Source organism: Lactuca saligna, chromosome 4, assembly GCF_052625555.1.
Source record: "Lactuca saligna cultivar CGN05327 chromosome 4, ASM5262555v1, whole genome shotgun sequence".
In the NCBI taxonomy this organism is placed as follows: Eukaryota; Viridiplantae; Streptophyta; class Magnoliopsida; order Asterales; family Asteraceae; genus Lactuca; species Lactuca saligna.
This window is the reverse complement of record NC_136420.1, coordinates 36,684,568-36,711,084: the sequence shown is the minus strand read 5'-3', so window position 1 is coordinate 36,711,084 and position 26,517 is coordinate 36,684,568. Positions and strand designations below refer to the sequence as shown.

Sequence of the window (26,517 nt, the reverse complement as noted above, 5' to 3'; positions counted from 1 at the left end):
CGAAAAAGATACAATAGAAACTATTATGCACGAAAAAAGGAGAAAAACAAAAAGAGAAGAATAGCTAACGGTGAAGGATGTAGTCAACCTACAACACTCACAAGTTGCACTATAATGGAGACAAACGAAACAAATATCAACGAAGATTCCTCTGTGAGTGTTATAAGTGCTGCTCAGAGGACGAGTACTTATAATAAAGAATATTATCAACGAAGAAAGGAACAAACTATGATGACAAAAAGAAGAGTATACGCCTTTCAGGACGATCCGTATGATTTTGTTTATGAAAATATCCGTATGGAACATCGTATATTAAAGGCTCAAAACCCTTGTGTTTATTGTGGAGCAAAGCGACTACAATATGAATTCCCTACCTTTTGTTGCATGAGTGGGAAGACAAAACTGGCACACTCCCCTATTCCCACAGAGTTGCACCAACTCTTCACAAGGCAAGAGCAGCTAGAAGAAAGCTTCAGGTACAATATAAGGGCGTATAACTCAAACTTTTCTTTCGCATCACTAGGTGTAAATGTGGATAAAGAATTGGCCAATATGAATTCTGGAGTTTACACTTTTTGTGCGCACGGAACACTCTATCATAATATCGATCAGCTAATTTCAAGGGATGGTAAATCGAGGTATTTACAGTTGTATTTTTATGACGGTGAAGCTGAAATATCACAAAGATCCTCCTGGAAGAATGTTGATAGAAGAATCATCCAAAAACTAACACGTATTCTAGCTTCGAATCCGTACGTTAGAACATTTAAACAACTTTCTGATCTAGGACCGCTTGATAATTATAGAGTGACTTTGAATGCATCGGTGGAGCTTGACCAAAGGGTGTACAATAAGCCTACCACATCTGAGGTGTGAATAGTAACATTTAACTTTATTCATTTTAAAATTAAATGTCTCATATTTATTGTTATACATATCATATTAATCACCATATTGAACTACACCTTTGCATAGGTTGCTGGTATTTGGGTTGAAGGAAATGACAACATCACTGCATATAAAAGAAGTATTATTGTCTACGGGAGGTCTAACTATAGTACTGAAATTCAACCTCACTTTGGTTGTTATGATCCTTTGCCGTATCCTTTATTCTTTCCTAATGGTGAGTCTGGATGACATCCTAAAATACCAAGATATGGGGTGGCCATGGATGAAATTATTAGTGACAATGAAGACAATGATGAAGGTTCAGAAGGTACGCCTTTAACATTCTTTTACATATTTAAAACATGTAACACGTATTGCCTTAAATATTTGGATATTAAATTTATATTTTTCACATAAATTATGATATCACAGGATCTACTTCAAAAAAAGGCAGAAACACTGTAAGTATGCGAGAGTACTATTGTTACAAGTTCCAGATACGGTCGAATGATAATGTGATTTTGATGGGAGGGAGATTGTTCCAGCAGTTTGCAGTAGATACCTATATAAAGATTGAGACTACACGTTTGGTTTTTGTTGAAAAGAACCAAACCAAAATTAGAGCTGATTTATACCAGGGCATTGTTGATTGTTTTAATGCCGGTGAGGCTCAACCAAGTAGGGTTGGACAGAGAGTTGTGTTACCTGCAAGTTTCATTGGAGGTCCACGTGACATGCGCCGAAGATTTCTGGATGCCATGGCTTTAGTTCAAGATGATGGGAGGCCTGATATATTTCCTACAATGACTTGCAACCCAAAATGGAAAGAAATCGATGATGAGTTATTGCCTGGACAGTCAACTCAAGATCGACCGGACCTTGTTGCAAGAGTTTTTCATGCTAAGTTAGAGGATCTCAAGGTACAATTATTGCAGAGACATATAATCGGTGTGGTGGGGTCATATGTGTATGTGATAGAGTTTCAAAAGCGTGGATTGCCACATGCACATTTCCTCTTAATAATGACCCCAGGATATAAGATGAATAATCCAGACGATTATGACAAACTTGTGTGTGCGGAAATTCCCGACCCAATAAGGTTTCCTGAAATGCATGATCTTGTCAAAAGTCACATGATGCACGGTCCCTATGTTAGCTTACGAGAAAAAAGTCCGTGTATGCAGGGTGTGCCAAAAATATGTCGTTTCAGATATCCTAGGCAATTCAATGAAAAGACATCACAAGGAGAGGACTCATATCCATTATATAGAAGGAGAAATAATGGAATTGAGGTTACTGTAAGAAATACATCATTGGATAACAGATGGGTGGCTCCATACAACCCGAAGTTGTTAATAATGTTTAATTGTCATATCAACGTTGAGGTTTGTTCGAGTATAAAGTCTGTGAAGTACCTCTTCAAATATGTTTATAAGGGCCATGACAAACAAGTTATCCATATTGATAAAGACCAAGAAAATGTTGTTATTAATGAGATAAAAAAGTTTCAAGATGCACGTTATGTGTCCCCTCCCGAGGCATTATGGCGAGTTTTTAGCTTTCCTCTATCAAAAATCCACCCTTGTGTGATGGCGTTGCAAATACATCTCCCGAATCAACAGTTGGTTAGGTTCAAAGACGTTGACAGAATGGAAGACATTGTTGATAGAGAGAAAGAAAAAGATTCAATGTTGACGACATTTTTCAAGAAGAATAAAGAAGATTCCAAAGCGAGAGAATATTTGTATAAGGATTTTCCCAAACATTTTACATGGAATCGGAGCAACCATTGTTGGAGGATCCGGGAACATAAATCAATGGTTGGTCGACTTGTTTATGCTAATCCAGCTGAAGGAGAGAGATACTACCTATGCCTGCTTTTATGTCATATCACCGGGCCTACCTGCTTTGAAGATTTATACACAGCAAATGGTGTATTACACCCTACATTTCGAAAAGCAGCTCTTGAAAGAGGTTTAATAGAGACGGATGATAATTTATCACAGTGTCTTGAAGAGGCTTCCTTATTTCAATTTCCCAGCGCACTTAGAAGGTTATTTGCGACGATGCTGATTTTTTGTGAACCAGGAAATGTTCGCAAGTTATGGGACGACCACTATGATTCTCTTTCTGAAGATTACAGGAAACAATATGGATGCGCCGAGCGAGTGCAAAATATGGTCCTCATCGACATTAGAGTCTTCCTAGAATCTATGAGTAAAAAGCTTAGTGATTACGACCTTCCAAAGGTCAGTGCACACATCGATTTACAATCAAGAGGCTATCGTGAGGTGCAAGAAGAATACTCTATAAATGTGGAATATGAAGACTTACATGCGCGAGACTCTCTCAATCCAGACCAGAAGTTTGCATATGATGAGATAATGAGGCATGTGGATCAAAATATTTCGGGTGTCTTCTTCATAGATGGTCCCGGTGGAACTGGAAAGACATTTTTGTACAAAGCTTTGTTGGCTAATATTCGTGCTCGTGGTCTTATTGCACTTGCAACTGCCACGTCAGGTGTTGCGGCTAACAACATGCCAGGAGGGAGAACAGCTCATTCACGATTTGGAATTCCGCTCAATCTTGATAATAACTCGATGTGCAAGATCACTAAACAAAGTGGGAAGGCTCAGATACTTCGAGAGGCAAAGGTAATCATATGGGATGAAGCAGCAATGGCTAAGAGGCAGGCGGTAGAAGCAGTTGATTGCACAATGCAAGACATCACAGATGAGAAGCTCCCTTTCGGTGGAAAGATAATGGTTATAGGAGGTGACTTTAGACAAGTGTTACCGGTCGTGAGACGTGGCACTCGAGCACAAATTGTCGACTCTAGCTTACAAATGTCACCTCTATGGGCTTCAGTTAAAAGGCTTCGATTAAGTATCAACATGAGAGCGGTAAATGACCCATGGTTTTCTGATTTTTTATTACGAGTCGGTGATGGAAAGGAGGAAACATTGGACGAGTCCTATATTCGTATACCTGATAACATGTCCATTCGGTACACTGATAAAACTAAATCAGTGGACGCTCTGATTGATGCAATATTTCCTTCTTTGGAATCCAACGGCGCCGACTCAAAATTTATCATTTCGAGGGCGATACTGTCAACTAAAAATGAAAGTGTTGATGAGATTAATAATAAGTTGATCGAACGATTTTCTGGCGAGCAAAAAGTTTACTATAGTTTTGATGAAGCGGAAGATGACAAAAATAACTTATATCCGATGGAGTATTTGAACTCGCTAAATGTTAATGGTGTACCCCCCTCATTATCTTCGGTTAAAAACTGGGTGCCCTGTAATACTTTTGCGAAATATCGATCCTTCAAATGGGTTATGTAATGGCACCAGATTGATATGTCGAGCTTTCCAACAAAATGTCATTGATGCAGAGATAGCGGTTGGCCAACATGCTGGAAAAAGAGTGTTTTTACCAAGAATTCCTCTATGTCCGTCTGACGATGAGATGTTCCCATTCAAACTTAAAAGAAAGCAGTTTCCAATTCAGCTTAGTTTCTCTATGACAATCAATAAAGCTCAAGGATAAACAATTCCAAATGTAGGTGTTTATCTACCAGAATCGGTATTCTCACATGGCCAGCTTTATGTGGCGTTGTCCAGAGGAATATCACATGTCAATACCAAGGTATTAGTAAAGCCGGAAAAAACGTTTCATAATGATGGAATCTACACATCAAACGTTGTGTACAAAGAAGTATTATGTGATTAACAAGGTACAATCAACAACTTATTATTATACAATTTCTTCAAATATGTATCTTAGATGCTTATTTAATGTTTAATGCAGGGCTAGCAGATGAAGCAACATGATTGCAGATTGGTGTAGGTTATATATTGGACATGTTATAAATGTACAAAACTATATGGTTGCAGATTCTTGTTATTTATATATTGTTAAAATCAAGTATGAACTATCAGATGAATTATTTGAGATGTAGACCCAACTTTTATCGTATTGTATGACTATACACCTAGCAAGAAACTATATGTTGAAATGAACTATTCGACACATAATAGTCTACCAAATGGCCGCAATGAATAACTCACGTCTAAAGGAAACTATTAAAACTATCTTCCGAAAGAAACTTTTTGCCGCCCGGCGCTTAGCGCGGGTAAACGGCTAGTATATATATATATATATATATATATATATATATATATATATATATATATATATATATATATATATATATATATATAGACAACATTTTATTTTTAACAACAAATATAAAAACAAAATCAAAGCTTTTCATGTAGGCTGCCCTTGGAGATAATTTAATAAATTTACACAAACCACCACTCATTTCCAAACCCACCAAAAAACACCTACACACTTTGAAACAATTACTTACTCACCCCTCTCACTTTTTCTTCAACTAGCTGAACAATAAGTCTCCAGTTTTTCATTAATGAAGAATAATATAAACTTTACTCCAAATATTTCTTAAAAAGCAACTTTGAAATCTCTAGAGCATCCCTTTCAGCTTTCACAGGGTAAACCTTTGTACCTTGTTGCCATTTATTTGAGTATGAAATCCATTCTTTTCTCCATTCAACCACCTCAAACTTTTTGTTTTCTCTCAAGCTTTCATACAAATATTTAAAATACATCGAAGCTCGTGGCAGATAGTAATCAACCAATAATCCACTCCAAAACTTGTTTGCTATTCATAAAAACCCAAAAAGACAATATTAACCCCCATAAAAAAACAAAAAGTTTTCGATTTAGTTTAAGTTGTTACCATAATCATGAAGCTGGCTTTGATTCGTTCTTGTTGTATCATACCACATTGTTACTTGTGTTCTTGCATTCCACTCATACTAAAACAACAAAAATCAAAAGTTATACATTGATTCATTTTAATAAATGATGAAACATGTTTCATTATACCTGTTGTTTTTCATGAGCGTTTAAAGCCAAGTTTTTTGCACTCTCGAGCCAAGTTCCAAGAAGAAAGTTATCATCTGCAGCAAGAAGTTCATCAATGTCGATGATCAATTCCTCAAACTTTTGGCTTTGAAACTTCAAAGCTTTCGCATCCTTATGTTGAAAAGCAGTGATTGCATCTATATAGACTTTATTCGCATACTTTGACAACACTTGTCGCGTTAGATCTACCAAATCATACCTGTAATATTTCAATTTCTATTTTAACTCTTCGAAAAAAAAAAAGAAAAAAAAAAAAAAAACAAATGTGTTGTTGAAAAATACCTATAAGTGAGGCTTCCAGAAAGATCCTTCCCAGCTTCAATGAATAGCTTCAATGCGTTAATGGAATCGTGAATCGAGTACCATAAATGTGGTTGAGGTAATGGAGACTTAATTTCACTTAAAACATGTCTTCGGTTGATATATTTTGTGATGAGGCTTTGTTTGGAGAAACTTGAGTAGTTGTCTAAAGATGGGTCCCAATCGGGAAATTTTACGATGTAATCCGTGTTGTGATCCTAATAAGAAAGATAAACAAAGTTAAACCGGTAGACAACAGACAACAGACAGTTGACAGTAGACAGTCGACAGTCGACAGAAGCCAGGAAACAGGAAACACGTACGGCAATTCCATCACTACAATTATAAATCGATCGATGAAGAATTTCCCATGCTTCTTCAGCTTCTTTTACCGTTTTGCCATAACGTCTACGAGAATAGACTTTCAACCATTCCTGTATTAAATATAGTTTAAATTTTTCAGACATTCGTATCTGTAAAACTTTTATGAAAAAATATATATATATATATATTTTTTTTCACCTCAACATGAACTTTATTCTTTCGAAATGCCATTTCAGGCATCAACTCATAAACAACGGGATTGTGTTCTATTCCTTCCATACACATCCCCACACCAACCTTCAAAAAAAAAAAAAAACAAGAATGTATTATTTTAATTTCTTTAAATTATTGTAATTTATCTAGATTTTAATCATGTTATTACTTTATTAAACCATACCATAGTTGAATTTTCACTGACACGTGCAACAATAGGACCTGATGCAAGTGTATCCAATACACCATACATCTCAATGTTCCCCCCAAAGTTATGTAACATACACCTGATTTATGTAAAATAACAATTCATTTTTTCATGTAAATTACAAAAACATCCAGGGGCAATTGTGTAAAATGATCAAATTTTACCAGACGTAAGGGGTGCCATAGAATTGAGAGGATGATTCCCATATGGGTTTTACTTCAGCAAAAAGATCAAGAACTATCATTTTCCCAAATGGAACCGAATGCAATAGCGCCTGTTACACAATTTTTTTATATAATATATATATAAAAAAAAAAAAAAATCATGAATCAGAGTCATAAATTCTTTCAAGAATTCTTTTGAGGAAGCATACTTTCATTTGTGGTGGTTTCCAGAATGATGAGTCTGAATAGAAGAGCCAACCCTGCATAAGCCATACAGCATTCTTGTCTGCTTTTGACATTGCTTCATAAACAGCAGATCCAAGAGATGATATATAAGCTGGATCATTTGTTGGAGGTGAATTCTCATTAAATGTATCACTGTTTACAAGATCATAATCACTAAAGATATAATAACATTTTTGTATTATAAATGAATAAAGATAATAGATAATAGAAGCTTTACCAGTTATAGATATCTGTCACATCGCCATATTCTGCAAAAAGAAAAAAACAAATAAAGTGAAGAGTTTTAGGATTAGGGAAATTGAAAGGGTTAATGGAGACATCTGTCACCTTTGATTTGTTTTTTTATGAACGCCTCTCCAATTTGTATAAATAAAGGATCAGAAGGATCTAGAAGGTAAGTACAACACCACCTAGGATTTTTATCAACAGTGTTCCTATAAAAACATTAAGCATACAACATATTAATAAATGTACCACTTAATAAAAAAAAATAAATAAAAAAAAAAAAGTGTCACATTAAAGATAACATACCAATCTCCAAGCCTAGTGATATTTGCAGATGGGAATATCTCTCTTAACGCCTCAGGTACATTTCCAGAAAATGAAGGGAGCACTATAAAGCATAAATATCAAAAAAAACATATGTATATGTAAATGGATAGAAACAATTGTTAAAAGTTAAATAAGAATGATTTTGATATTGTAAAATGATGACCTGGCGTCATGCCTAACTCGATCATCCGAGATAATATTTGTTTTTGTAACAGCAACTGCTGATCAAGCCAGTTTTGAGATAATGGGCCACCCCATCTGATGCATTTGTTATAAAAGGATAAATTAAGAAAGATTTGATCATGTTAATGTAATATATATACTTTATATATACAGTGTAAATGATTTAATAAAGATTGATGAATAAATGGACTCACGCATGCAAGTTTCCCATTCGTGCCCATGCAAGAAAAGCGGGTCCACCAAAGAAATTGTTTAAATCTTGTGCACTGATATTAAAATCCTGTGATGAAACAGAAATAGTTTTATAAAATTATTAATTGAAAATGTGTAAAAGAAAAGAGAGTTTGAATTCAGTTCACCATAAAAACTTTCTGCCAAATGGATTCTTGCCCTGTAAATGCAAGAGGCAGATTAATTCCTTGAAGTGCCATCCAATCAATTTCTTTCTCCCATCTTTCCCAATCCCACCAAACATAGGAATCTGTTGAATGTTGATTAGAATATGAAATCGTGTTTATCATCTTTTGAATACAGTGGCATAAGCGAAATGATGAAATTGGGGCATTTTTATGGAATACTTACAGCTAGAAGTGACGACGTTTTGGTAGTAGTTCCATGGAACAGGACGCTGAATCATAATCCCGTGTTGTTTTACAGGTGGCAAAGATCCAGGAGGAGGGATTGAAGCTATTTGAATGCCACCTGTCTTGTCCCATGACACATGAGCATCACACAAATACTTTAAGTACCAATGGAGCCCAGATGCAATTTCAACTGCTGTTGTCCCTTGAATCCTGATGATGGAAATCAAGAGTGAGAAGAATTGTTTTGATCTTTTCCAATTGAACAATTTTGATGGTTAATCGAATCCGGAAGGTTTTAGATTTCGTATGGGAGAAGGGGAGCTATAAGTTGAATATACATATACATACATTATCTCTGGAGATTTGTTGCTTGAATTCTGATAATTCGTTATCCGAAAGCAGCTGTATCCACCACAAGCATCCTAACAGTTCAGATGAATTCAAATCATTGGTGTTAGATTGATTACTATGTTAATTTACAAAATGCGTACAAATACAAAGTTATTGGTGTTCGATTGGTATGCGTCTTCGATACACATTCAAGGTGGGGGTGAAAGCCCTCTATTTGAAAACAAGAAAAATAAGAAGTAAGATGGGGAATTTAACCTTGGAGATTAGCTTGAACTGAAAACTGGAGAAATGGGTAGGAAGCAATCTCTTGAGAAGAGCTTTAGCAGCAGATTCTTGTAACAATGGAGATGGTCTCTGGGTATCCAACCGTTTGACCAAAGACTCTATTGCTTGTGGAGATGACGATGACGTTGATGATGATAGGGGTAGTAGAAGAAGTAAAATTAGAAAATATAATTTCGAATCGAACATGATTTGGGTCTGATTACGAGTGGGATTGAAGAGAGGAGGAGTGAACTGTGAAGTCAAGTGGTGTTTCCTTCTTCTTTGCCCGAAGAACTTAGATGATCAACAAGAGTATTATCAATTATGCTTTTGTTTGGCTTTGTTCATCGAGGAGGCCTTTTGTTAGTTCTTCGGGTGGGGTAAAAGAAAATGGATTTGTCATTTATCTGGTTATGTTTGGCAACACTCAGCAACGCGAATTCTACAGACGCCGGCACAAAGTTCCACCACCGTGGATAAATAAATGGGAGAACATATATCCTTAATAAACATAAAAGTATTATTTGCTCAATCTTATCTTCAAATACTAATCATTTGAAATTTAAAATATTAGATTTGCCTAACTTTTTTTTTTAACATTATAATTATAAAGAAATATAAAATACCCATAATACCCCTCCCTCCCTCTATAAGAAAATATGGAAAACCCCTAATACCGAAACGGTTGTCTTCAAGAACTAGATATATCCTTAAACCACCTCAAGAAAGCCTATGGAATCTACAAAAATTAAAAGTCTTGAGTGTTTAGGTAATTCTCTTTATGGATATTTACCCCAATTTTCATTATACAGCAAATAACACTTTATCTTAATTTTAAGATTCGAATAGAGTGCCAAGTATGATAGAAACTCATAATTTCTTAAAATCCTCACAATTTTACATTATAAATCGTATGATGCCTTCAATGAGCATGCAACTCCACTTTCTCTCTTAATATTATATTGAAGTATATTCTATTTAACCCTCATTGAACTCCCATTGTGGATATGCTTAGTGGTCTAATTTCGTTCAAGATAGGTAAAATAGGTAGCATGAGCACCCTTTTATTAATATAATCAGATGGCTATATATTACTATAAATGATCTTGCCACCCTTATTACTTTTGATGTTCATAACAACAGTCTAGAAGGAAACATTCGTTTTAATGGCTGTAACTGTAAGGATTTGGTAAATTTGGATCTTTCTTTCAAGTTTTGACCAATTTCATGGTGTTCTTCCTCATGAATTAGGAAATTATAGTAGTTGAAACTAGCTTCTTGTTGTTAGATGTGGTTAACCTGTTCCTTCTTTTTTTGGTCATCTCACTTCATTGACCACCCTCCATCTTTTTGTTAAGGGATTTCTTCTGAAAGATTCTGCTTGAGGTTGGAATTGTAAGTTCTTAGTTGATCCTTAATGAAATAGGAATGTTAAACCAATTATAAATAGTTCAACTATTCAATAACAATTTTAGAAGGGAGATCCTTGTGGAGTTTTGGAAGATTAAATGCCTCAAAAAGTCGTAACATTTGTAACAATAATCATTTGGGAAACTAACCACTGAGCTTTCAGAAATGAAGAATTAAGAGATATTACAATGTACAATAGTTGTTTCGGTTTCTCTTAGGGATGGTTTGTTTCGTTGGATTCCTAAGGAATTTAAAGGAATTGTAAACTAAAATCCAATACAAAATGTGTTTGGTTTACACAAGGAATGGAATATAATTTCCATAATTACTTTATAATTCCTTATATGAAAGATTTTCAATTCATTCCCCATGCATCAAGAATCTACATTCAATTGATTATTTTATTATATTTTCTTCTTCGGATTGCATAATTATCCTTCAATGTAAGATTTTGGTAACAAATATCATCTACGTATTTTATATTTATTATATAATAAATGACTTGTTGCTTTATATTATGATATATAATAATTTTATTTCAATTTAAAAAAAAAATTATTATTTAATTGTGTTCAACGAAATGTTATTTATTTTTTTAATTTATATTTTATAGAATAGTTTAATAAAAGATGTTGTAATTAAATAAAACTTTGTCTTGTTTATTAAAAAATATAAATGGTATTTCTGTCATATTATAAAATTTATTTTCTAATTTCTTTGTAAAATCAGCAAATTAAAAAACAGATTCCATTCGTTGTCCTCCAAACGCATTTCAACTTCTAGTACATTCAGATTCTAATTCCTTTGGATTCCAATTCTTTGGACAAATTCCATTCCTTCAAAAAACATTATGCGAAACAAACGCCCCTTAGAAATCAATAGCAAATGATAACAAATTTCATAAAGAACTTATTCATAGGGATTTGTACGAAAATAGGAAGGGTATTATGAGTATTACAAACTAGTTTGTAACCCGTGGGAATAACAGTTACAAAATTAATTAAACTTTCATAGTAAAAACTCAAAATTATTAATCAATTTTTTAAATAAATTATTAACTGAGAGATATTTTTTTAGTTATATAAAATTATAAACATTTATTTAAATAAATGCGTGATCTTATAATTTGTATTAACTTTATTTTAATGTTATTAATTTAATGTAATTAGAGTGAGAAATTTTAAAATTTGAAATTTGAAATGGAGAATGAATAAGTTGACAAGTGGCATGATATTAATTAGGAGACTTAATAAGGTGACACGTGACAAAAGAAGAATAAATATATTCTTTTATTAGAATACTAGATGTAAGACCCGTGTACTACACGGGTTTAATAAAAATAAAAATTTAATATCAATATTTAAACATTAAATTTAATATCAATATCAATTTTAGAGTTCTCATTAATTATGTCATTTATTGCATTATAAATATATCATTTCTTTTTCAAGGAAGCATTTATTTCTCTTAATTGTAACCGAAATAAGTTATGATATGTGAACAAATCAGAAAATTCCATGTAGAAATAAATAAATTCTAAAAATCTATTAAAATGTCATGTGTCCAAATTAATGAGGACATGACATGTAGCAGAAAATAGGTTTTATTTATTAGTATAGATGAGGCTTAATAAGGTGACACGTGGAGAAATATAATATTTTGACGTTTATTAAGAGCATATACGAAATTGTCCCAAACAATATTTTGGACTAAAAATATTCTAAAATAATAAAGAAAATTTATCATAAAGTTGGTAAAACAAAATGAGAAGGTTATCACTGATTTTATAAAATAATTATTTAAATTGTTTTTAAGTTGTTAACAAATTTGCTATATCGTATAAAAAGATAATGAATTTAATGGATGTTTGACAAGATTTGAATTTTTTTAAAGGCTTTGAATTTTTAGAATTTAAATTTTTAAGAGGTCGAAGATATGATGAGAGGAAAGATGGTGGTCGTGTGAAATAGAAAATGAAGAAGGAAAAAGTTTTGGTGAAAACTTAGGGTATTTCTAAAACACATTCCTTTTTTTTTATTTAGATACAACGCATTCTCTTAAAAATTAAGAGGTTGTTGAATAAGTAAATGCCTATCGAACGCGAACGCTCTGAATATAAAAAAATTTGAGTTTTTCTCTTAATTGAAAATTTAAAATGCCACCAAACAACCCTTTAAGGTTTATGTGTTTTTAATTTGCTATTACAAGTTTATCAATTCATTTACATATTATATTTTTTGCCTAATTTTTAAACTTTGTACAAATTTGATTCAATTTTTAAACTTTAAGTTTTATGTGTTTTTTTGTTTTTAATTTTTTTGTATTGTGTTATAATAAATTTCACAAAGATTACTGAAAATATGTTGTGTACAATTCCAAGAATTTTTTTTGTTTGGTACGCTATTTTTTATTCTTAACTATGGGCGTTGGATTACCAAGATTGTGTTTTTGACTTGCTTATTACAAGTTTATAAATTCATTTACATATTATATTGTTTGCCTAATTTTTAAATTTTGTATAAATTTGATTTAATTTTTAAACTTTAAGGGTTTTTTTTTTTTTTTTTAATTTTTTGGTATTGTGTTATACCAAATTTCACAAAGATTAGTGGAAATATGTTGTGTACAATTCAAAAAAAAAAATGTCTAGTGTGTTATTTTTTATTAGCAATTATGGGCGTCGGATCACCATGATTGTATTTTTATATTTTTTTCAATTAGGACATTGTATTTTGAAAGATTTATTCTTATCATATTGGATGCTCCTGTTGTAAAGGATCAAAAGTTTTAAAAAAACAGTAAAATAATGGCACAAATGTTAAAAAAAATATATTTCTTTTTGGACTAAGATTTTTAAAATAAACCAAAGCAAAAGGGCCAAATCTATAATTTAATCACAAAACATTATAATTGTTTTGGATAGTATGATGCATAATCAAGAAATCTTGTTTTCGACATTCTTTCTTTCATTTTCACTATTCTCAATCTTAGTTGCACTAGTGCTTTTTCTAATGAGGCTCATCTATCTTTTAATTATTTTGACTTTGAGTTTATTTAATTTGAAAGAACAACTATATGTCTTCATATTGGTTACAAACATACTCCGACTCTTCTTGGACTTCCTTTGGCATCTCTTGAAGGTGTCTTTTTTACATGGAGTTATAGGAGGTATAATCATCTCCTTTAAATTGTACCATCAACTAAAGGGCATTCACAAACCCTCCTACAAAAAGTGTCCAAAATGTGTAGATAATAAATATAAAAAATTATATATATATATATATATATATATATATATATATATATATATATATATATATATATATATATATATATATATATATATATATATATATAATTCTGAAAATTATAAAATATACCTTGCATGCATAGACATTGACAATTTTGTCATGCCACACTCAACCATAATTCTCCAAGAACTCATTTGCTCCCACATATTTAAAAAAAAAAAAAAAAAAAAAAAAAAAAAAAAAAAAAAAAAAAAAAAAATTATAAAATTTTAAGGGATACTACCAGAAAAAAAATTCTCTAAAAATCATAAAATTTTAAGGGATGCTTCTGCTCAATATACTAGTGACTTTGTAAAAAGAATTTTCCAAAAATAAGTTTTTGAAGTATTTATTTTCAATTTAAGAAATATTAATTTTAAAATATATATATATTGAACATAATATGATCCAAAATATGATGATTCAAACTATTTATGATTCAAAAAAAATTTTGATTCAACTTTTTATCATCCTTAATTTGTTATGATCTAAAAATATTTTGACTCAAATATTTTATAATCTTCAATTATATTTTTAATGGTTCAAAATTAAATGATTCATAATATATAATAATCTATAATTTTTTTGAACAAAACCTATATTTAATTAAATATGTTATTGATCCAATATAATATGATTCAAAAATGATTTGATTGAAAATACTATGATTCAAAATAATTTGATTCAAAATTCTATTAACCAAAAATAATATGATTCAAAAAAAAGTATAAATGGAAAATATTATGATCATTAATATTCTTCTTAATTAAAATTTTATAATTGTTAAACATTAAAAACTCAAACCGATTGTAACGCCCCGATTCTCAAGTATTAATTTATGGTTTTAATTTTCATAATTCAAGGTCTACCGTCGAGTAGCAGCGGGTTGGGCTACGTGTTTAAGTGATCTACTCGTCGAGTCCAACATAGGACTCGACGAGTAGGAGCTGGAGGATGAAACCCTAATTTACGAGGTCTTGCACCTTATTTAAAGGATCAAAAGCCTCCTTCAGCCCCCTTGCAGTCCCTTGAGAGCTCATAAAACCCTAATACGTGTGTGTGCTCCATTTGTGTGTTTTAAACTTTGGAAGAGCGTTCTTACTGAGAAGAGCTTGGAGAACAAGTGACTAGAAGCAAGGAACGTGTGGGAATTAGGAATCTACCTCAGTTGGCATCTTTTGGAAGGTATCAAGTCGTTACCTTGGCCTCATTTCATTCTAGATCGCATTTGGTTAAAGATTAGGGCTTTTCTAGCATATTATGAAGCTATTCTTGGGTATGAGCTCAAATCTGAAGTTGTAACTTCAGATATGAACTCTCTTTGGTCTCTAAGTCCATAAAGCTCTCAATTTTGGCAAGTATGAACTCCTCCTTAAGTGTAAAACTCCATTGCAACCTTGGATTTGTCATTTAGAGTCTTTAGAGCCTTGCATGCACGTAAACTTTGCAACTTTACGTGATAAACATGCCTTGGGAAGCTGGATCTGCAATATGGAACCTTAAGATGGCTTAATAAGCATCTGTTTGGATATGGACTGAAGGGACTCGGCGAGTTGCTTGGTCAACTCGGTGAGTCCGATGAAGATTTTCGTGAGCTTGGCGAGTCATCTAGGGTTTTCCCGACTTTTGGGCACGCATGAACTCGGCGAGTTGCAGGGAAACTTGACGAGTTGGCAAGGATTTTACGGCTACAAATATTAGGAACTCGATGAGTCACTCAAGTAACTCAGCAAGTTGGAGAGTTATGCGAGGAACTCGACGAGTGGCTAATTGTACTCGACGAGTTTAGGCCAACATGGATTGTTGACCTTGACCATTGACTTGGACTTTGAACAAGGGTGGACTATTTGACTCCTGGGAGCATTTTGGGAAATTGGAAATTTATGGATACGGTTTTTGATGGGTTTTGTACATAAGAACATTCCTATGTGCACATACAAACCCTAATGCTTGGATCTAGGCTTCTCTAATTAAACATGCATTGAATCCAAGACTTCTAATGGCTAATTAGGTATAAGAATAATACAAAACCAGAGTTAGAAGCATACCTTGAAACACTTGTTTGATCTTCTTGTTCTTAGAGCTCTAGAGTCACAATTGTCACTCCTCTAATGCCTTACAAACACCAACTAGCAAAGAGAATGATTTGAGAGAGAGGAGAGAGGAGGAAATCGGCCAGGGTATCCTTGCTGTAGAGGAGGTGCCGATTTCCCTATCCCAAGGGGTCTATTTATACTTGTAAGGCTCCTAAGGTTTCACCCTTAAACCCTAATTGGATAACTTAGACTCTAAGTAATCCTAATCCTTACCAAAGATAAGCCATGGATGATTTTAGGCTTATCCTAGCCCTAGAAATCATCCACCCTCTTTCCAATAAGGATTTACAGCCTAAAGTGTAACAATCAAACAATTGATAGTTTATACCCTCTTATTTAATTAATCTCTTTAAGTCACTAAATTAATACTAATTAATCTATGACTTATATTAATCAAATAACAATATTATTATTCATTATATTATTCTCATAATATATTAATAATATATATTCTCTCATAATAAATCATCCTACCAAGTTGCTATGGCGAAGGCAACCCAAAAGGACCATGCACAATCGGGTCAAATACTTGCCTAAAATAGTTGCAGCCTTAGACACTATTCCAACAGTCTCCCACTTGGATAAGTCTAGTAACTATATGCACAAGTACAATCCGATTTGCAATCGTAGCTCTCAAAGACGCTGTCAAACTTTGATCTAATCAATCTTGTCCTTTAGATAAGAGATCGTACAATCCTCTGTTAGATATCATGCTGACAATTCTATGGAATGATTAGTCTAGCATTTGGTTTCTCGATCTCCGATTTATTTGACATAGAACTTAATCGAACACATCAATTCAGTTCTGACCGGGCCCGACACATAAGTCAAATCAAATCATCGAGCGGCCGAGATATCACTTTTTCCTTCTTAGGATAAAAGTTACATATAAACTTTGACTTATATGCATTTACTTATTCATTAACCAACTATACACAATAATGTGTTTTATAACATTGAGTTACCAATGCGTTTTCGCATTATCAATGTACAATCAATTAGAAAATAACAAACCATATATCTAGGTTTTTAAGACTATATGATATTATCGTCTTGCTATCACCCTTTTTATCACATTCCATAAGGTGATTCCAGCAAGCGTGGGTTTGTTCCAATGCTCAAAACCAGTTCATAAGCACTCATGAACGTTGCAACAATCTTTTGCTATGTCTAAAACCATTTAGACAATCTACCCACATATTCATGACAATCTTCATTCAAATCTACTTCCGATATATGAACAATTGTGGACAATTTGAGCAATTCGATTATTCTTAATAAACTCAATTATTCTGGAAGTCAAAACATGCAAAGTGAAACAATAGTTAAACAATTAACATAAGACAGTAACATTACTTATAAATAAAACTTCTTTATTTAATCATCAAATGTTAATTACATTTATCTATTATACGTTTCTAATACTATCTAATCTATGCTAATATCATCCTTCATCCCAATACTCCTAGCATGCTGCAAATGCTTAACCCTACTCAGTCCCTTCGTAAGCGGATCTGCTGGGTTATCTTCTGATGATTTCTTCACTACGAGTTGTCCTTCTTCTACACGATGTCTAATAAAGTGATATTTTTTGTCGATATGTCGTGATCTACCATGATCTCTTGGTTCCTTGGTCAAGGAAACTGCTCCTTCATTATCACAGAAAATCTCCATGGGCTCCTTTATGGCAGGTATAACTCCAAGATCACCAATGAAGTTCTTCAGCCATATTGCCTCCTTCGACGCTTTGCTCGCTGCAATGTACTCTGATTTGCACGTTGAATCAGCTACGGTTTCCTGCTTGGAACTTTTCCAAGTTACTGCTCCTCCATTTAGGGTAAAGACCCAGCCCGACTGCGAACGGTAGTTATCCCTGTCGGTCTAAAAGTTGGCGTCACTATACCCTCGCACCTTCAAGTCATCACTCCCTCCGAGGACTAAGAACCATTCCTTCGTCCTCCGAAGGTACTTAAGGATATCCTTCACCGCAATCCAATGGGCTCTACCAGGGTTCCCTTGATATCTACTAACCATGCTCAAAGAAAATGCTATATCAGGGCGTGTACAAGTCATAGCGTACATGATTGAGCCAACTGCGGAAGCGTATGGAACTCGGCTCATTTCAACTATATCGACTTCGGTACTCGGACTTTGAGTCTTCCTCAACTTGGCATTGCTTTTTATTGGTAATTCTCCCTTCTTTGAGTTTTCCATACTAAAACGTTTTAGTACCTTCTCTAAGTAAGTGTTTTGGACTAAGTCCTATTAGTCTCTTACTTCTCACTATCCTTATTCCCAAAATATAGGAAGCCTCTCCGAGGTCCTTCATAGCGAAGCACTTCCCGAGCCAGTACTTAACCTCCTGCAGAGTCGGGACGTCGTTTCCTATGAGTAATATGTCATCGACATATAGAACGAGGAAGCTTATTATACTCCCACTGGCTTTGACATATACACACGATTCATCTTCGCTTCGTACAAATCCAAACTCTTTGACTTTCTCATCGAAGCAAAGATTCCATCTGCAAGACGCTTGCTTTAGTCCATAAATGGACTTCTCAAGCATACACACTCTATTCGGATGCTTCGGATCCACAAACCCCTCTGGCTGAGCCATGTAAACATCCTCAGCCAACTTCCCGTTAAGGAAAGCGGTCTTGACACCCATTTGCCAAATCTCATAATCATGAAATGCGGCAATAGCTAGCATCACTCTAATAGATTTTATCTTCGCAACTAGTGAGAAGGTCTCTTCATAGTCAACTCCAGGAGTTTGAGTAAAGCCCTTCGCAACCAATCGCGCTTTATACGTGTGTACCTTTCCATCCACGTCGGTTTTCTTCTTGAAGATCCATTTGCACCCAACTGTCTTACGTCCAGGCACATTATCAACCAAATTCCAAACTTGGTTGTCATACATGGATTGGATCTCGCTATCCATTGCCTCTTTCCACTTTGCAGACTCCGGGCCTGCCATGGCTTCCTTATAGCTATTAGGTTCATCAAGATTTATTAATGTACTATCACTAATATACGTGTCCCCTTCGGTAGTAATATGAAAACCATACAACTGGGGTTGAACTCTAACTCTTTCGGAATTTCTAAGAGGTAATGAGATGTCAATTGGTTCAACCGGAGTTTCCTCCTCGGGTTGAGCGCCAGCGGTAGAGGTTCCTTCACCGATCGATTCTTGAATCTCTTCAAGCTCGATTTTCCTCCCACTGTGTCCTTGGCCTATGAGTTCTCGCTCTTGGAAAACTCCTCTCCTCGCAACAAAGACAACATTTTCCTTCGGTCTAAAGAAGAGATATCCAAAGGATTTCTGTGGGTAGCCGATGAAAATACATCGCTCACTACGAGGTTCGAGCTTGTCGTGAGTATCTCGTCTTACGAAAGCCTCGCAACCCCAAACCTTGATATGTGCTAACGAAGGAGCTTTCCTCGTCCACATCTCGTGAGGTGTTTTGGCAACCTTCTTAGTAGGGACTCGGTTAAGGATATGGGCGGCAGTCTCTAAGGCATACCCCCAAAAAGAGATAGATAGCGAAGCACGACTCATCATAGAGCGAACCATGTCCAACAAGGTTCGATTACGCCTTTCTGCCACACCATTCAATTGTGGTGTCCTAGGTGGCGTTAATTGTAAAACTATTCCACACTCCTTGAGATAATCATGGAATTCAAGACTTAGGTACTCTCTTCCTCGATCGGATCGAAGCATCTTGATCTTCCTGCCCAATTGATTCTCCACTTCATTTTTGAACTCTTTGAACTTTTCAAAAGTTTCTGACTTTTGCTTGATTAAGTAGATATACCCATATCTACTATAGTCATCGGTAAAAGTCACGTAGAAGCGGTTTCCATCCTTCGTGGTAGATCTAAACGGTCCACACACATTGGTATGTATGAGGTCCAATAGACCCTCACCCCTTTCGCACATACCAGCGAAGGGTGACTTAGTCATCTTTCCAAGTAAACAAGACTCGCATGTGTCATCTTCCCTAAGGTCGAATGACTCCAACACTCTATCCTTTTGGAGTTGGGCTATGCGTTTCTTGTTGACATGTCCAAGACGACATTGCCATAAGGATGCCTTATCCATACTATTGGAAGAATCCATGCATAAAACATCATTTCCTAAGTTATCAACAATCTTAACAGTTTCATAAATTCCATTACATGGTATAGCTTCAAAGTAAAAGACACCATTCAGATAAGCTAAAATAGAACCATTCTCATTATTAAAAGAAAATCTAAAACCTTGTCTAAACAAACCATGAAATGAAATGATGTTTCTAGCCATTTCTGGCGAATAGCAACAATTGTTCAAATCTAAGGACAAACCATTCCTAAGCACTAAAGAATACACTCCAATCTTGGTCACAGGCGATGATCTTCTGTTCCCCATGATTAGATTTATTCTTCCATGCTCCACGTCTCTATTTCTTCTTAACCCCTGCACATTAGAACAAATGTGGTAACCACAACCGGTATCAAGAACCCAAGAAATATCATGAGATGAATCGTTATATTTAATTGTGTGTATACCTGCGAAAGATGGCTTGATCTTTCCTTCCTTGATGGCTTGTAGGTACTCTGGGCAGCTTCTCTTCCAATGTCCTATCTTGTAGTAGTGGTGGCACTCTGCCTCCTTCGGGTTAGGGCATGGCTTAGCGGGATCAACTTTGGTCCCACTAGAAGAGGCACCATCTCGGGATTTAACCTTGTGATAGTTCTTAGACGAAGCCTTCCTCTTCTTTCCCTTTCCTTGTCCAATTGCCAAGACAGGAGTGGCGGGCGGATTGGGAGTTGGTGCAACAGACTTGTCCTTGAAGTTGCTCTCAGTGACCCTCAAGAGACCTTGGAGTTTGCTTAGGGTGACCTCTTCTTTGTTCATGTGATAGGTCATCCTAAATTGATTGTAACTTGGAGGCAAAGAGTGAAGCACCATGTCGATCGCCAAGTCTTCCCCAAAGTCAACATTTAACTTGCGAAGGCGGTCGACATACCTTTGCATCTTTTGCAGGTGCACGTTAAGAGACTCTCCATGACCCATCTTAGCAGAAATCATGTTAGTGAAAATCTCATAACGCTCTTGTCTCACGTTTTGATGGTATACCCTCCAATAAGTCTTGGTGCATTTCGTACGGATACATGTCCTCGTAGGACTTTTGGAATTCGGAGTTCATAGTTGCGATCATGATGCAATGTACCTTCGTTGCATCACGCTCGTGAGTTTCAAAAGCGGTCATTTCGGCGGGAGTAGCGATTTCGAGGTTGATTTTCTCGAGTTTCTCATCAAGGACATACTCCTTATCCTCATAGCGAGCAATCGTGCGAATGTATCTTATCCATTCACTAAAGTTCTTTCCATCAAAGGTGACCTTTTGACAAAGGCTCATCAAAGTGAATGAACTAGGAGCAGTGTTGTTAGCGTTCGACATCTACAATAGAAAGGACAAAGATTGATTAGAATGTGAATCCCTAATTATCACCCAATAAGAAAAATTAGGGCTAGGATCCAACAACAATATTTACACATTAGAAAAGGGATGTCGTAATCTAATATGCAAACAATTTTGAAGGTAAGTGAATAACGATTCACTAATTCTCCACCATGAAAAACATAACTTTAAGTCCTAAATGTATTGAGAATTCTTAGGTTCGGATGAGATTCATTGAAACTTTTCAATGGCATGTTTAAATCTCGATATGCCCCTCTTGTTTGTGACTGGGATACCGAGGATCACAAAGCGGGTGTGAATTACCGTGCAAATTCACATAGTGCCTTCATTGTAACGATCACCTATTCGATGCGTCGGTAAACCACACACGCTCCATCGAACTATGATAAACAATGAATCACCCTTTGCCACCTTCGCTTAGAACCAATTAGTGTGCCGGTAAACCACACACGCTCCACTAACTTCTTAGCAAGGTGCAAAGTGTAATTTCATGGGATTGCATCAATTTACTTTTCCTAAAGTAACTAAGATTGGGAAATTTGAAGAAAACATGTAGTTACTTTGTATTTCATATTATACTTTTAATGAGAGGATGAGGTTGCCCTATCCTACCCGTTCGGCTAACGACCCTCCACCGATCAAGCAAGCGGTGGGTGTGAGTGTACACCCATTAAGCGCCATTTTATAGGCTGCAACCTTATACCCACCTTATAGACCGGCTTCGTGAATGAGACCTACTAACGGTAAGACTAGCATTTAAGTTATACATATATAGATATTAATCTTGTAATATTATATTAGTATAGGGTTGGATTTTAAACTTGAAAAAATTCTAGGGTTTGAAATTTAAATTTTCTAAATTAAACTTTTAATCACAAAACATAAATTTCAAAACTTGAGGGCAAGTATTAAGCATTTAAAACATAAAGGATCAAATAACAAATAATTCAAATTAACAATTAATCACATAATTATCCATATTTGATTTATTTATGATTTCTTGAAAAACAATTTACCAATTTAATCAAAATAATTAATAATTATCATATAACGAAATTAAATATTTTATTAATTGATAAATATCTTCAATTAGATCAAAAATATAGTCATATATATCACAAAATCGGATTTGGGTTGATCTAATATGATAAAGGTAAGTTTCCATAAGATAAATATGAAAAAAAATCCTGATTTTGGCTCCTCCTGACGCTCGGACTCGCCGAGTACCCAAACTGGACTCGTCGAGTCAGGCCAACTCGCCGGGTCCACTATGGGACTCGCCGAGTCCATGACTCAGAAACACAAAAATCGAATTTTGCAGTTGACATTCAAACAATCAAGCATCAATTTAATAGAAACCAATCTAGGCTCTGATACCGCTGATGGGTTTTGTACATAAGAACATTCCTATATGCACATACAAACCCTAATGCTTGGATCTAGGTTTCTATAATTAAACATGCATTGAATCCAAGACTTCTAATGGCTAATTAGGTATAAGAATAATACAAACCAGAGTTAGAAGCAAACCTTGAAACACTTGTTTGATCTTCTTGTTCTTAGAGCTTTAGAGTCACAATTGTCACTCCTCTAATGGCTTACAAACACCAACTATTAAATAGAATGATTTGAGAGAGAAGAGAGAGGAGGAAATCGGCCAGGGTATCCTTGCTGTAGAGGAGGTGCCGATTTCCCTATCCCAAGGGGTCTATTTATACTTGTAAGGATCCTAGGGTTTCACCCTTAAACCCTAATTGGATAACTTAGACTCTAAGTAATCCTAATCCTTACCAAAGATAAGCCATGGACGATTTTAGGCTTATCCTAGCCCTAGAAATCGTCCACCCTCTTTCCAATAAGGATTTACAGCCTAAAGTGTAACTATCAAACAATTGATAGTTTATACCCTCTTATTTAATTAATCTCTTTAAGTCACTAAATTAATACTAATTAATCTATGACTTATATTAATCAAATAACAATATTATTATTCATTATATTATTCTCATAATATATTAATAATATCTATTCTCTCATAATAAATCATCCTACCAAGTTGCTATGTAGAAGGCAACCCAAAAGGACCATGCACAATCGTGTCAAATACTTGCCTAAAATAGTTGTAGCCTTAGACGCTATTCCAACAGTTTTATGGTGGATATAGGTGGTGGAGTTTTTGACAGTGATCTGAGAGTTGAGCTTATCACTGCAGCACGTCAGTTGCGAGGTGAGTTAGCCTCACTATATCTAATGGGTCTAAGGCACCAATGCCGACACTTGTCGGATTTGTATCCGGGTTTATTGTATGATATGGTTATTGATTTACATCTTGGTAGTTAGGATGGTGATATTCTTAATGACCTAGTTAGGTTTGTACCCTGGTAATAGGATGTTTCTATGATTAGTGATATGTTAGATCGCCTTGAATGTTATATATGATATGTATGTGCACATGTTTGGTTAAGGTAGTCCTGCTTTGTGCTGAAGGCCAACATACACAGGGCAGTCTGGATAAACTGAAGGCCCTACAAAGGGGTTCAGTTAGGCCGAAGGCCAAGCGAGCGGTCCGGATAAGTTGTTGGCCCTGCGAGGCAGTCCAGACATGTTGAAGGCTCAAAGAGCGATCCAAATAGGTTGAAGGCCTGCAAGGCGGTCCAATCAGGCTGAAGGCTCATTATCCATAGTTGTTTTGTTGCTTATATGTTTATATGATATGGTTATCCGTATGGCGTTGGTATTTTGGGGGTAACTCACTATGCTTTCAGGCTTACAGTTTCAGTTAATTGTTTTAGGTTCAGTGGATGGCCACAGGAAGGCGAAGGCGTGATTGTACACTTCCTCGATTGATGATTCTGATTTCTGGGAACTCTGATGTTTAAACTATTTTGAAAACAAATTGTAATGACTGAATAGTTTTAAATGATTTTAAAAATTTTAAATTGGCTCGAATTTTATAGGTGTTACAAGTTGGTATCAGAGCCTTGGTTTGAGTGAATTGGAGGAACACTCGTGTGAATCCAGTCTCAAATCGAGGAAAGATTTTCAAAATGATTTTTTAAATGGTTTTCAAAATAAGTAAAAGAGGATGCGAAGTGTACGATCAGCCGAAGCCAGTAAGTAGACCCCAAAATACCATGTAGTTATTTGATTTGTGATATGTTAGAACAACATGCTAGTGATAAGATAGGGATCCTCAGGAACCGTATGATAGAATTGTATTATCTTTGATCCTTTATCTTATGTAAAGTACCTCATTAATTGTTGTATGACTCTTTCGTGACTGAATTAACTATTGGATGAATGCTCCAAGTCACATGCTACATGGGTTAAATAGTCTTAGGGTAAGGGATTTAGTCTTGCTGCACATCTCTTGTCTGAGTCCAACCGTTGTGGGATTAAATCTTTTAGTCTAAGATTGTTTAAGCTGTGCGGTATGAGATTGTATTCATGCAACAGTTAACTGGCACCAATAGAGGGTCGTGTGGCAGTTGGTGGATGGGTGGGTAGTGAGAGGCCGGGAGGCCAGTTATGAGATATTTAACATTCCTCTAGGAGTGAGAATTAAGCGCTCGCTATGTATATGTATATTGTTAGGGTGTTCTGGTGATACTTGAGACAAATATGGGTAGGTGTGGAAGGTAGTATGGCCTCGTACTACTGAACGCACAGGACCCATACGCGTATCAAGGAAGTCACAACCCCTAGGGTTTGGTCAGGAGTAGGTTCTCCATCATTTATGTAAATTATCTGATATCTCTTTCGTATATGTTCAGTATGGTGATGGAGAATCGATTTGAGACGGGATCCGGATCAGGATCGGGAAAGAGTGACCATGATAGGTCGGTATTGTCCGTGGATCAGTTACGGGAAAGGATTTATTAACGCCTATATTACTTCTTCTTGTTCTTCCTCCCAATTCAATCGATCTGTAACGCCCCAAAAATCACGACTGGAAATTTTCTTTAAATAATACTAAAACCATATTTATAAAAGCCATGTAATAATTCATCACATACATTCAGAGTATTAATTCAAAACATATTCTCATTATCAGAGTAAAACATCCCAGGTTATCTAACTAATGGTGTGTGCCATGCGATCACCCCGAGCTCTTCCCTCCGCTACCGGAAGTACCTAAAACCAAAACTAAAAATCGTAAGCACGGAGCTTAGTGAGTTCCCCAACCTACCACATACCATGCACAAAACACATATAGCACATACTGGGTCACACCCGCTATTTCGGGCCTCGCCCCCTACCTCGGGCCTTGCCCGCTACAACAACCCCGCCGCTCCAGGCCCCACCTGGCTTCGAGCCCCGCTCAGATACAAATCTATTTTTTAAGGCCCCTCATGTCTCTGGGCACCGCCCACTAACCATATAATACAAAATAGCATATAACACATAACTGAACATACCTTACTGTATTCCTGTCCTACGACCTCGCCTGTCTTGGGCCTCGCCCCTATCCAGTTACTAGTGAGTCATGGAACCCCGTCCAAGCTCCTATTGTAAGTGACATACGACCCCCCTGCCCACACTTACTCCATACCTATCTCGGGCCTCGCCCTTGCTCTGCTACTAATGAGATATGGAATAGCATCCATACTCTACTATTGGTGAGATATGGGACCTTTCCCACACTTACCTCCCTACCAGACACATACATGCATCACACAGACAACAAGTATACTCTATCATGCAAACCACTCCTTGGGCACCCGCCCGACATTGCACCTTGGTCCTGAATATCATAATAGCAAAGAGTGCCTATGGCTAACCCCCGGGTCTTCCTACTCATCTACATTGCTGAACTTTGCTAGTAACCCTCTGGATGTTGACCGACAATTCTCTGAACTGCTGCTCCATTAGCTCCCGAGCTACCAATATCAATAATTCACTTAGATCCAAACTGAACTCTAGAAGCCAACTAAGTCCACTCTTGACAAAGTCAAAGTCCTAGTCAAAGTCAACCTTCCTGACTGACTCTACACGCCGAGTCAACCCGTTGACTCGT

The 26,517-nt window shown here is 35.6% G+C and overlaps 2 protein-coding genes across 2 annotated transcripts; one reads left to right on the top strand and one right to left on the bottom strand.

The window, feature by feature from the left end:
- The first annotated feature begins 1,167 nt into the window (after nt 1-1,167).
- LOC145039488 (uncharacterized) lies at nt 1,168-4,730 on the top strand. Its single transcript, XM_078987542.1, has 4 exons — nt 1,168-1,216; nt 1,321-4,197; nt 4,463-4,621; nt 4,708-4,730. The coding sequence occupies exons 1-4, from the start codon at nt 1,168-1,170 to the stop codon at nt 4,728-4,730; spliced, it is 3,108 nt and encodes a 1,035-aa protein (XP_078843668.1).
- Nucleotides 4,731-5,148: 418 nt separating this feature from the next.
- On the bottom strand, nt 5,149-9,740 carry CYL1 (alpha-N-acetylglucosaminidase family / NAGLU family). The gene is made up of 18 exons (XM_078989742.1): nt 9,231-9,740; nt 8,973-9,046; nt 8,623-8,834; nt 8,400-8,521; nt 8,235-8,320; nt 8,021-8,115; nt 7,837-7,918; nt 7,633-7,739; nt 7,523-7,553; nt 7,269-7,437; nt 7,060-7,169; nt 6,872-6,974; nt 6,673-6,771; nt 6,474-6,584; nt 6,133-6,368; nt 5,812-6,049; nt 5,663-5,741; nt 5,149-5,584 (listed from the first exon to the last, which is right to left on the bottom strand). The coding sequence occupies exons 1-18, from the start codon at nt 9,444-9,446 to the stop codon at nt 5,349-5,351; spliced, it is 2,406 nt and encodes an 801-aa protein (XP_078845868.1). The 5' UTR covers nt 9,447-9,740; the 3' UTR covers nt 5,149-5,348.
- Between the last annotated feature and the right edge of the window lie 16,777 nt (nt 9,741-26,517).